Source organism: Pyrgilauda ruficollis, unplaced genomic scaffold (genome assembly GCF_017590135.1).
Source record: "Pyrgilauda ruficollis isolate IOZ18807 unplaced genomic scaffold, ASM1759013v1 scaffold24, whole genome shotgun sequence".
NCBI lineage: Eukaryota > Metazoa > Chordata > Aves > Passeriformes > Passeridae > Pyrgilauda > Pyrgilauda ruficollis.
In genome coordinates, this window is record NW_024523648.1 from 6,265,628 (window position 1) to 6,281,386 (window position 15,759).

General features: G+C 37.5%; 1 protein-coding gene across 1 annotated transcript in view; it reads right to left on the reverse strand.

The window, feature by feature from the left end:
- The window catches only part of MOXD1 (monooxygenase DBH like 1), a 50,884-nt gene that overhangs the window by 8,031 nt on the left and 27,094 nt on the right, over positions 1-15,759 (reverse strand). Inside the window, exons 7-11 of the mRNA XM_041470022.1 lie at positions 9,688-9,867; positions 7,264-7,366; positions 4,473-4,639; positions 2,872-3,063; positions 177-236 (exon numbers count right to left, since the gene is read on the reverse strand). Coding sequence (XP_041325956.1) covers positions 177-236; positions 2,872-3,063; positions 4,473-4,639; positions 7,264-7,366; positions 9,688-9,867 — 702 coding nt within the window. The remainder of the gene's footprint in view (positions 1-176; positions 237-2,871; positions 3,064-4,472; positions 4,640-7,263; positions 7,367-9,687; positions 9,868-15,759) is intronic.

A 15,759-nucleotide genomic window follows, 5' to 3' on the forward strand; every position in this document is an offset into this window, starting at 1 on the left:
CAATAGCCCAGATGACTTTAACACCTAAGAATCTATGAAAGAAAAGACAATAAATAGTTATGTACACACAGGCATTAGCAAGTAAATTCACTTTTTTAAAACAGTGTTCTGTGAAAAATGTTTTAGTCCCCAATATTATCTATGTACTTATTTTGATCCACTAAAATATTACTTACCCATGTCATGCGAATTCGGTCCACAGTACTATAGTGGCATTCTGTGACTAAATTATCCCCCTGAAATACAAAATTTAGGAATTTCACAGTTCTGAACTTTATCAACACCGGCTTCAGATAACTACAAATGACAGCAAACACTTAAATATCATAGCAGTGGATATGACTTTTTCAAAGAGTGAAGGATTAGGTAATTGCCATATGTTAAGGCCTTGGCACTTAGCATTCATATTATCCCAGATCCTCAGGGATCCCCCATGGATTTAAACAGAGTCTTATTAAGTGTTGTCTGGATTTCTTTTAAAATAGCAATAAAGTTACCCAGTTACCATCCAATCTTCTGGAAAATGATATAGTAGACAATGTAAACAAATGATTCTTGCTCCAAAACTCATCCAGCGCTACTTTACCCAGGCTAATTTACATTGCCAACTTCAATAAAAATATTTGGCAAAAGAGGAAAAGGAGGCTTTCCACATCACAAAAACAACTACATCTCTGCCAAGCCTGGGAGTAGAGGAGTGGCAGGCAAAGACTTCACTACATTGACAGATATGTATGGGAAAGGCTGAATACTTACCTTCTCAAGCACATACAATTAACTTTTTGGTGTCTTGACAAACTGATCTACAATTTGGTAATAGTTTCACTCCCTGTACCTAATCAAGTACAAATCCGAAAATCACCGTGATAATCAAGTGGATTTTTTTTGTATCATCGTCTTGCCTTATCAACCATTACACTTCCCTACAAAAAACCAAATCACCCTTCAAAGGCTGAGAATTTCTCCTTTCCTACAGGCTGTTTGTCCAGATCAAGACTGGCACAATCTGTACCCAGACTGCTGGAAGAAGGTGCATCAGCCTCATGTCAGCCAAATGGAGACAGAGGTTTCTGAAGCAGCTTGAGTTGGCACAGTGTCACTGCTTCCAGTGGGAATACTCTGTTCCTGTCAATGAGGTCTCTGGCTCTCATATCTTACAGACTGGATAACATTCACTAAAGTTGTTCCTTCTGTGAGACTAGATCTGCTGCTTCCAAATGGAGAAGAGAGTGCTACTATGTGAAGAAAAAAAAAACCCGGACTCCACAAGCTGAAAGAAGGCTACACTCTTGGGAGACCTTATAGAAAGAGAGAATAAGAAGAACTTACATGAAAAATCAAACTATTAGTTAACTGATTAAACTGTTCTCTGAATTACACCAGATGATGTATGTAAAGCTGCACTGGTAGTTTTGTATAAAATGAAAATGAAAGGCATAAAAAATGGTTCTCTTCAGAGAAAGAATTCCACCTTCTACTTGAGCTGGCTTTTTTGTCATTTTGCTGATACTATCAAATACCTCTTATAGTTTTTCTGTTGTCTATTCCCTTATGTTCTGGAATTTTAAGAGGCCCTCTGTTATAATTGCATGAATTTTCCTAAAAATATTACAGGCTTTCTCTGCAAACCTGTCATCTTATGCCAGCCCTCTTCCTAAACCCTTCAACCTTCTTTCCTGAAGGAGGTAACTTTGTCTTTGAAGCCCATAGACTACAAGCAATTTGACTTCAAAGAGTAAATTCTGCACTTGAACATCCAGGTTTTGCTGTAGAAATTAAACTATAAAGATAGCATTTTAGCTTCTGGTCTTTAAAGTACAAATATCAAAGTATCACATTTGATGAGAAGAGAGAAAGGGGCTTGAAGAGAAGCCCCTGAAGTTTACACCATGGGGCTCCTGACCATACTTGAAATTCAGTCATTTCAATTTTCTTTTCAGATCCGTCTCCCTTAGTGCTTCCAATTGTAAACAAATTCAATTTTTTGATGTTTTGCAGCTGGCAATTTAAAAACATGCTTGTTCACATGCACCAGGACAAGCTGCTCTCCTGGCCAGATCTGGAGCACCCAGACTTTGCAGCACTAAAATTTCTGTCATCATGCCAAAACTTTAAAAAAGATACTGGGTGGAACAAAAGAAGAACAAAAAATTTTTAAATGAGTGGCACACAAAAATATACAGACTCCTTTCATGCAATACCTATGCATAGCTGCTGCTTTATAATATAATTGTAGTTGGAATATTTCTACAAGTTATGTTACGTTATTTTCAGGAATACAGTAGATAGAGCTGTATGATTTCTTCTTTCAAAGGGTTTTGTTTACTAGTGAAACATCAGGTAGAACATGAGGATGGAGTTTACTCCCAACAAGAAAAAGTGTGAAACAAACAGAAAACTTGGTTGATTTTTAAACATGTTTGTAAGGCTGGATACTTGCTGTGTGCAAATACTGAAGATATGCTAATGGGTCCCACAGCTCTGTAAAGGCATACAGAGGCATTTCCATTATTCATTTTTCTGGATGCATGAAGATGGTACAGCCAGGCACACAAGGGATTTTCTGATCTGCTTTGTTCAAACAAAATTATGTGACAGTAAAATTCAGATTATTATAGATGTCAAGCATACCCAAATGATTGGTGATTTGGTGAACCAAACCAGTTCTGTCGTGATTCATGTGGACACCCCTGAGACATTGGAACTTTAATTCATTAGTGACTCTGTGATAAATGGAAAAATTAACAGAACATCCAAGAATTCTATTATGCAAGGCTAAGAAGTTCTATGGCAAATTTAATCCCAAAGGTGAGAAAATGTTAGGCACATTATCTCTTAAACACTTTCAGGAAAGAATTAAGAGTGCCATACTGGCAGGATGGTTCTTTCTTCATTCAGGTACTGAAACTCCTGGAAGTTGAAGTCAAACTCATCGTCATAAGCAAGCAGCTTCTGCTCCTCGCCGTTGTGGAAGTGGCGCATCCTGATAGCTCTGCCAGCAAGGTGAGCATGTAGAAGTACCGCAAACACCTGTATCCCAGCAGGTCTCTCAGCACCCAGAGCCTGGCCAAGAGAAACCAACACCATCAGCGTTCCCAAATGCAAAGTAATGTAATGCAATGCCATCTACAAACAGAGTGAAAATACATTCATTAATGCATTTTGAATTCACTCAGTTTACTGAAAAATGCAGTCTGGAGCAAAACCAAAACTTTTAGTGAAATTCAGGGTTTATGTACAAAAAAGGCTAGGGTTTTTTCTGTGATTATTTTTTATAACAAAAACATGGTTTTACTTCTAATGCACACATTTTTTAAAATGAAAATCAACTGGACTGCAAATAATTCTCTATAGTTTTAAGGCTTTCAAGGGAATCATACTAAAACCTGCACATTATTTTGGTGCTAATGGCTGACACTAATGAATGTAGATGTTTATTGTGAAAATTAATTTTTTGCAGTTATGAATGATGCCAAGAGACACACTTTAAATTGAGAGGCTGCAGTTGTAATATCCTCTGCCTTCCATCTTTCAGTGAACTGGTAGGGAAATACTGTAAATTTACATAAAGAAGTTTTTTCCCAGGTCAAAAACATTTGCAAATTAGCTTTTCCAAATTGACACAAATCTGACACCACTCCCATTCTAGCTGACATCTACTGATCTAAACTTTATGTTGAATATGCTCAACTTCAATTCTTGTTCAGAGCTCAAGGTAGAAATAATCTGTCATCACAATAACTTTCAAGAACAGCCTTAGGTCAGAAGCCTCAGGATAATGGATTACTCAAGAGCTCTAAGGCTGAAATGCCAGGACAGTACACAACATTTAACACCACCAAGAAGAAATCTATACTTTGTATCTAATTTAGCCTTCATTGCAAACCATATTATTAATTCAACCTTTCCCTACAGATGACAAAGTATATGAGAATCTCCCATTATACAGTCAGCACAGATTTTAGACAATACTTCCATTGACTATGGAAGTAAGAAATTACTAGAGATATTTAAGTTATCTTAATGAAACCAAGAACTTAATAAATGTAAAACCTGTTCAGGTCTTCAGCCACAGTGTCTGATGTAAGAATACCTTTCAGGCTTTCCTTTCATCATTAGAAGCCTTTTGCACATGCCCAGGTCTGAATCAGTCTAAACTTTTTTTTCTGGGCTAGCTATTCCAAGTTATTAATAGCTCTCATGGAAAGCAGTGTATGTTTACATACTGAACACAAAATAAAAACACTGCAAGCCCTGTGGCATCCATTATTACTCAAATAAATAAAGCAGCCTGAGCAGTGAGCATGGCAAGTACCCAGTTAAAAAAGACAACATTTTGGAGGACAACATGTACCACCAGATGTATTTGCTCACGTCTTTTAACTGTAACTATCAATCTTCCCAAGAAGTTCAAGTGACTCTTCCAATTATTTCCATGAATGAAAACCAGTGGATTCAGGCAAGGGACATACCTCTTCCAGACATTCCAGTGTGCAGTGACCCTCTGACACAAATTCAGGCATGCCTGGTGGGATATTGTGGAAGAGGCTGACCCAAAGACCGGCTTCAATAACCCCAGCATCATATTTCCTTAAAACTGGAGTATAAATTAGCCTCAAACCAGAGTTATCTATCAAGCCTGCAACAAAAGAACACACTTAGCCATGGATAAAAATCAGGTTTTTAAAGGAGAAAAAAGCCCAAACCATATTGCTTCATGTTTTTCATGCTATGTCATAAATTTTCTCCGTGAAAATCAAGGAATCAATCTCAGTATTATGGAAATGAGTGAAACCATTTGCAGGAAGTGTTTTTTTCTCTTTAAAATTTTCAAGCCACATGTTGTCTTCTAGTTAAGAATTTTGTCTATTTCTTCATCTTGGGTCCTACCATTAATTATATTTTCCCTTTGCTTTGGATTGCGTGTTACATTGCAGACTACCTAAGATAAAAAAATGCATCCCTTTTACAATCCAATTAAGAGAGCATCAATTAAACATGAAAATTGCTTTATTAAACCCCAGACTTGTAGAAAATACCCCCATCTTGAGTGAAGTAGACAAGAAAATTACAGAGTACTTTAATGTTGCTCTGACTCGAGGACTTACCTTGATTTCAAAAATTGGCTTAAAGAATCAAAGCCTGCTGTTTGGAGGCTGTGTTTTTTAAGAGTCAAAATAATACAAATCTATTTTGTTCACCCACATATGTTTAGCCATATGTGTTTGTTTGTGCATCTATTAATAATTTATGTTGCCTTTATCATCTAAATGCTTAGAATACTTGCCTTCTTTTAGTCATTTTTATTTGTCAAGATATATACAAAAAATGATTAATTTGTGTTTGCGCAGGAACTAAATTCTGTTAGTTCATCTATTCTTTGTAATCTCTGTATTTTTGAATAGTTACTGAAATAATTTCAATTTTGAAAATGAAAAATGCAAAAAAGATATCAAATATCTCAGAGAAGGTAGGATGCTTCCTAGTGACCTATATTAGTCTTCTGAAAAACAAAACAGACATAGCAGTGCCTGAAGCCAAATTTTACATCAATATGATATCAGCAGTCTATTTTAAGATAAGCAAATGGCAGAGGGACAGAGCAGGGACTGTTACACAGTCATTAAAATACCTAAGACGGAGTAGTGCATAAAATTATTAAGGAACAAAGGATATGAACTATGCATAGCCAATTAAGAATAATAATCAGCCATGAGACCTTCTGCAACATATGAATCACATTTAAGGTGACTGTGTCCCACAACATCCCAACTTTAGCATTTGGGAACCACACTCACTCCCTTCCTGGAGTAATTTGTACAATCTCATCAACTTGGCTTTTTTCCTTTTGCTAGCTCTGCTTCAGAAATTGTTAGATGTTGTTAATGTCTAAATGTCAGACACATTTATGTATGACATAACTCTGGTATGTCAGAGTTTCTGATAAACAAAAGAGGCCACCTTTCAAATGAGAAGTGAATGTTAAGGACTACGAAACCAGAAACAGTGAAACCATCCATGTTAAACTAAAATATATTTCAGCTCCTCCTAACTGGGATCCAAAAGTCACTACCAGTCTGAGTCACTTAGGAAAACATTACTCCAGGTCACAATGTGAGGCAAACAGTGCAGCCTTTCACCACAAGACCCAAACTGGGAAAATGCAGGAGCCAAAACACACAAATGAAGGTCACCCAGTGGCAGGTTTGCTGTTGTGTCAGGAGAACTCATTTGTCCCCACCTGGAGCAGATGGAGCAGCCAGGTCTGCTCTCTTGCACTCCTGGCACAATCTTACAGTGTGTATTTTGCCAGGGAGGAGGAGATGCATGACCTGGATTACAAACACCCTGCTCTTCCTACACTGTCTGAATTTTCCCAGGTCTTTTGGGACTGTCCCAGCAAGGCACAATTGTTCCTATTGTTTAAAAGGAAACAAAACATTATCAGTTTTTCATATGTGCCACTTCAGCTAAACCAACACTATCATACAGCACAGTCAATTAAAACGATGGATTTAGGGACACAACCAAATCAAAGAGACAAACCAAAGGGCCACAGTTTTTCAGCATGTGACTTCTTGGGCTTTCATGCAACATTTGATGAAAAATCATACAGTATCTAGAATGCAAATGAAGTTGATTGTATCCCACATGCTGAAAGCACAGAGTCTGTCACTGAATTAAAAAAATTAATTAATTTAAAAGATGAAGATGGGAAATGACAGTAAGGCAGAGTGCCATAGCCCACACAACAAATTTTATTTTAACACATGGCGGTGTAAAGAAAGGCCAGTATACTATGATTCGGTTTTACTCAGTTCACAAAGTATCTTTCCCAGAGGCATCTTCAAAGATCCCCTGATTTTCCTGGGATTTTTTGTTTCTTCCTTTTACTTCTTCTAAATAAAAATTAAATTCAAGAAGAACAATTTTAAAACACTATTACAAATTCAAAGCTTATCTGTACAAATTCAAAGCTTATCTTTTAGGATAAACTGATTTTACCCAGTGAATGGTCTAGACACCTGCATTTATACTTCTACTTCAGAAACTGTCCACTGTTCAGGTAGATGTACATCTAAAAAAATACAGGAAAAAAAATCAATGGCAGTGGGAAAAACACTGTGAACCAGGAACTATTGATCAGGAAAAAATAACCCTCAGCTTTTTATTAGCTCTGTTTGCCAGGCAGTGCAGGGATGAGCACTTGTGTGTAATACATTTTCCAGTCTGGCATGCTTTAAAGCCTGTGAGGCTACAAACCTTCTGTCTCTGATGGATTGTCATAATGCACTTCCATAAGGACGAACAGAGGGTCGGCTGCTGTGCCGATGGATAAGCCAACATGAGGAGGGTAGGTGAAGCCCTGGAAACCAATACACACAGAAATCAATACAGAGTTAAGGTATTTTTTGCCACAGTTAAGAGTTAATTTCTCTTTGTAAGTACATTGACTCCTTCTTGCAATGACATCATCACATTTATGACAAAATTTACAAATATCACTTCTTTTACAGCTTTCTGAACATGGCATTGTGATAAAATATACCTATTATGTGCTCAATAAACTTAATAACTACGTCAATATAAAATAGTAGATCTAATGCTGCCCAGAGGACAAGGTTCTGGGCAAACTAGTCTAATTTCACCTCTGACCCCGCTTTGAGTAGGAGGCTGGATTAGAGACTTCCTGAGGTCCTTTCCAACCTGCATTGTCCTGTGATCTTATGATTATTTATTCTGTATTTATTGTTTGAGCAAAAAAGGAAAATTCCATTTTAAGCTTATAAACATTGCATCATCAACCACTTAGTCTGACAATAAAACCCTTATGAAGAAGTGAATCAACATTTTAAATGTCCCCAGCTTCTAAAAGCAGTAATTTCCAGGGAATACTGAGGTTGCATGTAATTAACTTGCTTTTTGTGCACAAGTCACTGTACTCTAAGTAAAATTATTTGAACACAAAAGGTGATCTTTATGGCTATGTTTCCACTAGCAAGCCAATAAAGAAGAAGCTTTGCATGGTGAAACAGCTTGTGCTGGACCCACTGCCCGCAATGATGCTCCTCTGGAGAAGCTCTGGTCAGGTCCCATTGATTGCTAAAGGTGCTGGGTTCACCCCTGCACATTTATTTTGGCTTCATCCCAGAGAGGCCTGTGTAAATTCCCAAACCACTCATGATGATAAACAAAACTTTGTAAGTGGGGATAACTGGGAGATTTACTTCAAAAGCTCACTCCTGATTCAAACCAAAATACCACTATCTCTCCTAAGTGAACTCATTTACCAAATTCAGTTTAATTGGAATTAATCTGCACCATTTTATAGTATATTGTTAATATTTTGGTGTGCAATTTGACATCCTAACTTTCTGAAATGTGCAATTTGAGATTCCAACTTTCTGATGCTTGATGGGCATTAGTGAATTAATTGGAATAATAAATAAATAAATATAGTAAAAATTATTGCCACCTTCATTCTACATAAGGGTAAGCTAAAGTTAGTGAAATGGATACTTGGGCAAACCAGAGTGTAACCCAGATCTGTCAGATTCCTCTCCACAGATCTTTAACAGCAGGATCATCCTTGCAAAAACCTCCACAGAGCTTGTCAAATGATAACTTATTTATATGAGTTTTTAATTTCACTTAGATTAAGACAGTTAAAAGTACAAATACTAGGTCAGAGCATAGCTAATGGCAAAAATGCACAAAGCATACACCAGGGGTAGTGCTCCTAGTGGATTAAACTTTTGATGGGTCCATGTAACTACTCTTGCTTCCTCACATTGCGGCATTTGTAGCTGGTTTTGGACTGCAGGCTAGCAAAGAAAGGTTCCAGAAAGCATCATCACCCCAGCCCCTCTCTGTGCCCAAACCATCATTTGGGTGGGCACACAGTGAATCAAGGGTGTAAAGAGCTGGGATTCTTCTGGTAGTCATGCCGTGTTATGTCAGCTGAAAGCATTAACTTTAATGCAGCCTAAATTAACATGAAATAAGCTGCAAACACAGCCTGGGGTGAGCATGGCATCGCAGCCTGTATTTTCTGTAGATATGCCCCACTGCCATATGTAAAGTGGTCCTTATGCTGGCCCTGCACTGACACAGGATCTCTCCTACACTGAAATGATGTTTCTTTGGACAGGTAAGAAACTTCAGAATGATATGCCTGAATGGGGCAACAGTGAAACCAGGTCCTTGTGAGGCACCAAATTAATTAAATTAATGTATAATTTCATTTGGAAAGTTGTGCCTCTGTGTCTTTCATGAGCCACCTACAGACACTGCTTTCCTTTCTGTCATTATCCACAGGTAGCAGATACTGGTCGTTGCTAGAGGCACTGTATTTCCCTGTCAGATGAGACAAGCTGATACAGCAAGAGATTTCCATGTTCCAAAGCTATCTTTCTCCCCTAAGGCATCAATTCCTTCTCTACTATTTTCATTACTTTTGGTTGTCACTCAGGATGACCACTGCACTACATACTTGAAAGGCCAAGAAGAGGTTGAGGACTCACTGCTGAGGCATTTAGGGATTGTGACCCCTTATCCTTAAAAACAGGCAGATTCATGTATCCTTAAAACCAGGCAATCGCTAATATACTAGGAAGAAATTTCATGATGATAAACACACTCAAAAAGCCCCATTGATGAACCATGCTAGACAGACATTCATCCTACCTCTCCTCCAATGGCCCAAGCAAAAATGACCGTCTCACATGTAAGAAAAGAGTCTGGCATGTTGGGGTGGTAACACTCATGCCCATAGTCCAGAACACTGTCATTCAAATTGCTGCTGCACTGGTATAGGAGGATATGGTGAACCAGGTTTTCGTGGCCTTTCTGGATCAATGGCTTAACCTGTCAATGGCAAAATTAAAAGGAAAAAAAAAGAAAACATATCTCAATGGGACTATTTCAATGCAGGTATGAAGACAGGACAAAAAAATCTATAGTACTTTCATTTTAAAAGAGGAGACTTGTTACTCTGATTGTACTCGATTGTACCTAGCTTGAGATGTAACCCCAAGACTCTGCAAACTCAAGGAGTGAAGTTCTCAAAATTTTCATTTTGCCCAAGTGCATCAATGAGGGCCAGGAAAAGCATTCAGCATCTGGACAAAACCTCTGTTACAATCTTACTTGTTCTCTCTTCTCCCATCCTAGTCTTGCATGGCCACTTTTCTTTCTCCCTGCCCAATCTTGTTTAGCTTGAGATGTAACCCCAACACTCTGCAAACTCAAGGAGTGAAGTTCTCAAAATTTTCATTTTGCCCAAGTGCATCAATGAGGGCCAGGAAAAGCATTCAGCATCTGGACAAAACCTCTGTTACATTCTTACTTGTTCTCTCTTCTCCCATCCTAGTCTTGCATGGCCACTTTTCTTTCTCCCTGCCCAATCTTGTTTAGCCACATTCCAGCAGGAGGGGGGATATAAACCAGCTGAAAGTGTGTTCTGCTGAACCAGCTTGGTGTCTGAACTACTCAGAGGTTTTCATCCCTGTTTCTGCCTCTTTTGTATTATTTCAAATTACAGCTGCCCATAAGTTCTGTATATCTAGAGTGAGCCTAAAGGTATACCCCACATTCCTCAGCAGCTCAAAATGGACTTTGAAATTTTTTTGACATGTACAAGAAATTAGAATTTATTTTGTTTTAATCCACCCAGTTGTGAAGAGTTTATTAACATGAAATCATTCTTGAGAGGTTGGGTGCTCCAGCCTGTTTGTGGCAGTGATGAGCTGGAGGGCTCTCAGTGGTGCCCTGGTGCCCCCAGTATAATTACACCACAGAATTTCTGCATAGGCTAAAATTATTTAATTTCCATGTAAGTATTCACTCCCTGTTTGGATGGGTGATGTTAAATCATCTCTGTCAGAGATGATATCCCTGGGGCAAATATGAGTACTTCTGAAAGTAATTATTTTGCATTTAAGAATTATCATATTTCACAAAATATAAGCATACAGAGAACAGTATTAAAATGAAAGGGTTTTTTCCTTTCAAAGATTTCATCCCATTCTGTCATATCTATCTTCATGTTCAATAAGATAAATATTAATATTTGTACAAGAAAAGTAAAGCTTTGACAATGCAACTCTTAAGATGCAGGGCGCCATGCAGTATTGCATTTCAGTATTAGGAAAGAGATAGTTACTTTAAATAGGAAAAGAATATATATGCATCCTAAATTTGCATACATTTCATTTTGCAGGCACATTCATGTGCTACTGGAGGACAGGAACAGGGTAAGCAGGAGCAGTTTACTACATTATTAAAATATTGTCAACGCAATTTGTCTCCCTGCATTTTGTTCTAACCACTAGATCAATTACAAAAGAGGAAGGGCAGGAGGCAGCAGCCAGAGCCTGTGTGCATCACGGCCACCCTTGCTGACATGAATCTGCAAAGTACATTGGAGCTGGGCTCTTGGAGAGGTCAGATGCGGCTGAGTACCTGCATGTCCACCCAAGAAGAGCACAACCCACTTCACTGCACTGAGAAATCAGTGGAAGGATGCCAATTGATTCAGATGCACCAAAGTTTTATTCTGGAGGCAAGACTGAAATACTCCATAGGGGATCATCTGTACTCTTCTCAGTAATCCCTGTTTCAGTTAGCATTACCATCATTGTGAATTACTGCATGATGGAAGTAAAAGGTATTTTTGAAGATGAGTCAGGTTTTCCATGGAATAAGAATGTATTCCCCAACATATCAGACTGAATGACAAAGATTCAGAAATTGATTCCAGCTTGATGTTGCTTCTTCCCTCTTCTCCAACACACACCTGCATATTTATCCAAGTACTGCAGAGCCCAAACACAGTCATAACATGGCAGCTAACACATTAAATAACAAAACGTACCTCAAGATTTTTGAAGCTCTGCATACTGTATATGTTAGTCAAGAAAATGGCTGTGGAAATATTATCCCTCTATCTACCAAGAAAAAAAGAGAACTTTTGTCCCAACATGTGATAGTTCTGCCTGCTGCTACAAGATCCCAGCACCTGCTGTGCTTACAATCACTACTTCAAAACCAGCTTCCCCTCAAAACAATGGGATATCACCAAAATTAGAAACTCACATCCTGCCATTGGTTTTTAGTGTCAGTTACCTAAACAATTACAGCACTTCAAAAAGCAGTTTTGTTCAGCTTTCTTTAATGAAGAAAAGAAAAACAAAAACTAGAACAAATCCTTACACATCTTTCCAATGCATCTTGTAGGAAAATTTACATTCTTCAGATGCATAAATTAATAATGAAGAGCAGCAGTGAAGTTATGCTTTTCATACATTTTTACTACAACCTGGTTAAAAAGAAATTTCTTTTTCCCCTTTTACATAGCATATAAATAAGAAAGAAAGAACATATTAGAGAGGTCAAAATCCTATTTTAAAAAATCTTAGGAAAATATCATTAATCCTGCATTGTTCCAAAATGCATAGAAATATTTTAATGGCTAGGTCCTTAAGGCTCACAGCAGTACTGCTAAATGAAACAAGAGAAGGAAGAGGACCAGAACCCTTAGACACTTCTCTGATCTGGAGAATAACTAACTATATTTACTTACTAGGATAACTTCAGCAGAAAAGAAAATTTAAAAATACAATCCCATACTCTATTGTAGTGTTTAACTGGAGCAGGGGTTTAAATACGCCATTCTACATCCCAGGTGAGTTCTGCCCTGTTTACTCAGCTATTGGCCATTTTAGCTTATAGGAAAGATTGGTTATTTAGGATGCCTCACACTTCCTCTCTGACTTTCCACAAAGTACATCTGTACAGATTACTTTGCTCCAAGCCAAAAAGAAATTTCCAAGCCTCATTTTTTTTCTCAGATAAACAGTCTTGTTTTCTGGCCAGCCTTACAAGCAATGATGAACAACAACTGAGTTTCTCAAATAAGGGGCCAAATTCAGGAAATCATTAATGCGTTCAGAAGTGCACATAAGTAGTCCTAGGTGTAAACTTAGTTGCTAAAGTAGGTATCTATAATTAAGCATCTAGATCAGGGTGACCTGTTTACCAGAGTACTTGTAGCCTCAATGAATGATAACACAATTTTCAGAGCTCTACTTTTCCTGGTCTCCAGTCACAATGATAGGGGACCAGCCCTGAAAAGTCATCAGGACGGGTTTTTTAATTTGTGCAACTTTTAGGATACTTATGGAAAGAAAATAATTTGAAGTGGCACACTAGGGCAATTTCAGGAGTGAAATACACACAAAAAATGTGATAAAAACAGGCATGGTACATAATATTCATTAAACTCTGCAGATTTAAGTCAACAGCTCATTTTTATTTGGATGTTTATTTATACACAGCTTTGTTTGCTCTCTTACTTCAAGGAGACTCTAAAATGACACTTGGAGCCAAACAATAAGGTAAGCAATAATTGAGTAATTTAGATGGAATGTAGTGAAAATGGGAATCCACCTTTCATTTTCATTAATTATGAAGAAACCTGTGACTTTGAAATGTATTTCTTCCTCTGTCATTGCCACTTCCTACCAACCTCTTGTTAGCCAAAGAAGTCAAGAAAGAAACTGAAAGGAGACTAAAATGGAATATGCATATAACTACCTATCTTCCCCATTTTACCTCATTCTTTGAGGGTCATCTGTGGAATTTTCACTGTTGCTGACATGCAAGGAAGACACAGCTGTCAGGGTTTATCTCTTTGCCGTGTTTTGAATAAGCCTGCAGAGATACTGCACCACCAGGCACCTCAGTGACTTCTTCCCCTGCAGGCAAAGTGCATTTTCTGCTTGACATTTCCTAACTGCCAGAGGCATGGAGAACAAAAGCCCTACATCCACTCTACATCAAAATGCCCAAAGTGTTTGGGATTGCAAAAACGTAAGTGCATGCAACAAGGCACAACCTCTCCAGTTTTTCATGAAACCTGCAGGAAGAAGATCATGATTTATTATTCATGATTGTTTGCTTTCTGCTTCTTCCTCTCCACCCTTCTTGAAAGCTTGGCCAAAAAGCCTTTCAAACTGAGCAATTGACATACATAAACCACACTCCCACTAATACAGGTAAAAAACAATGGATGTACTATAAATCCCCAGCACTTCAAATCAGGGCTCAAAAGGAAGGAGGTATTTAAAATATTTCACATTCAAATGTAAGTGAAGGTACTGCCTTCTGCAACCAAAAGTACAGGTTACAGTCATGGTGCTTGGTTTGTACTCGTCAGGCAGGCTGAGAGGTTTTACAGAGCTCCCTTCACGGTACTGAATCTCTGAGGACTTGTGAAAATGCTGACTTTCAAAAAATACAAAATAAAAAAAATTCTAGTCATTACAATGTTAAACCAGATGACATGTGTGCTGTTCACCTCTCATTTTAACAGAAACCCTGTTTTAGTCAACAGGCTGACATCACATGAACAAAGATGTTTATATCTGCCATGTCTGGCTCACTCATCCTCAATTTTTCTTCCTGTCTTCTCTGTTTCCTATTATCACTTTATCTATTGCACAGTCTAAACATTGTCATATGTTTTGGGGTTTTTTCCTTATAAAGGAAGACAAAATTTTAACATAACAGTGCCTTGCATCTCAAGTTGATGATAAGCAGGGTCAAGATACTAATGTGTGATGTATTAAACAGGAGGAAAATGAAAACAGTTCAAGTGGTCTAAGTTAAATTTCCCACAAGTTAAAAACATCTCCAGAAACCTTGAAGTCTTTCTTGTTTATTCCAGTTTTTCTACCTTTTTATTTGCTCTGATTTCTTTGATGGTAATAAACATGGTTTGTTCTTTATGCCTGCTTGTGCAAATGAAGAAAGATATTCAAATATATCCACAGTCTCACCATTGTGTCCCTATTTAGAAAATACGGGCCACCAAATGTCAGAAAACAAAAACCTGGCTTTATACATGGAAATAGCAACAGGTTTCTGATCTGCTTGCAGCAATGTTTCTACAATAAAATGTCAAAGAAAAATAATGATTTTTATTTTTTTTTTTTCTGTCTCAAACAGGAAGTTCCAAATTAATTTTACATTTTAAAGACACGATGGTGTGATATATTGCCATGTAAATTATTCTGAATAAGGTCTCAGCCTTACACAACACCTCATGTAGGCAGTGGTGACACAGGGAAGAAAATGTAATTCTTCAGTCTCAAAATGGAGAGTAAAAATTTGATTTTTATGCTAGCACTGCTACATCTAGGAAAGTTTCTAGTCTGTGGTTGGTTAACTCATTTATATGAACTTGCCATGTCTCTGATTAACTCAGAGCAAAAAGTGATGGCTGTGAAACTGAGTACTGGCTGTACTGAAACTGAGTACTTGAAAATTTTCACAAAAGACCAAGTTATAGACTCTCTGCACTCCTCATCAGGAAGAACTACTACATGCTTACTGATTACTTTGGCCTTTGTACTTCTTTTGAAAATGTGTACCAAGCATATATATTTAAAACATTATCTGACTTAGAACTTTTTCGAAGGGTGACATGATTTCTTCTCGTTAGACTTCATCAAGTTTTTTTCTGAGTTTTTTAAAGAGTAATTGTGAAATTATCAAATATTTATCTAAAACATCACCTTTAGGGTTTTAGATTTTTTTTCAGAAAAGCAAATACTTAAAATATTTGGCTTTATAAAGTTAGGTCTTTTTCAGAAAAAAAACTATATATTCCAGAAAAAAAACCCTCTCAGTAATATGGCTTTATTTTCCTATAAATATTCTGAAAGAAAACCACCAGACATTTGTTGCCTAACACTG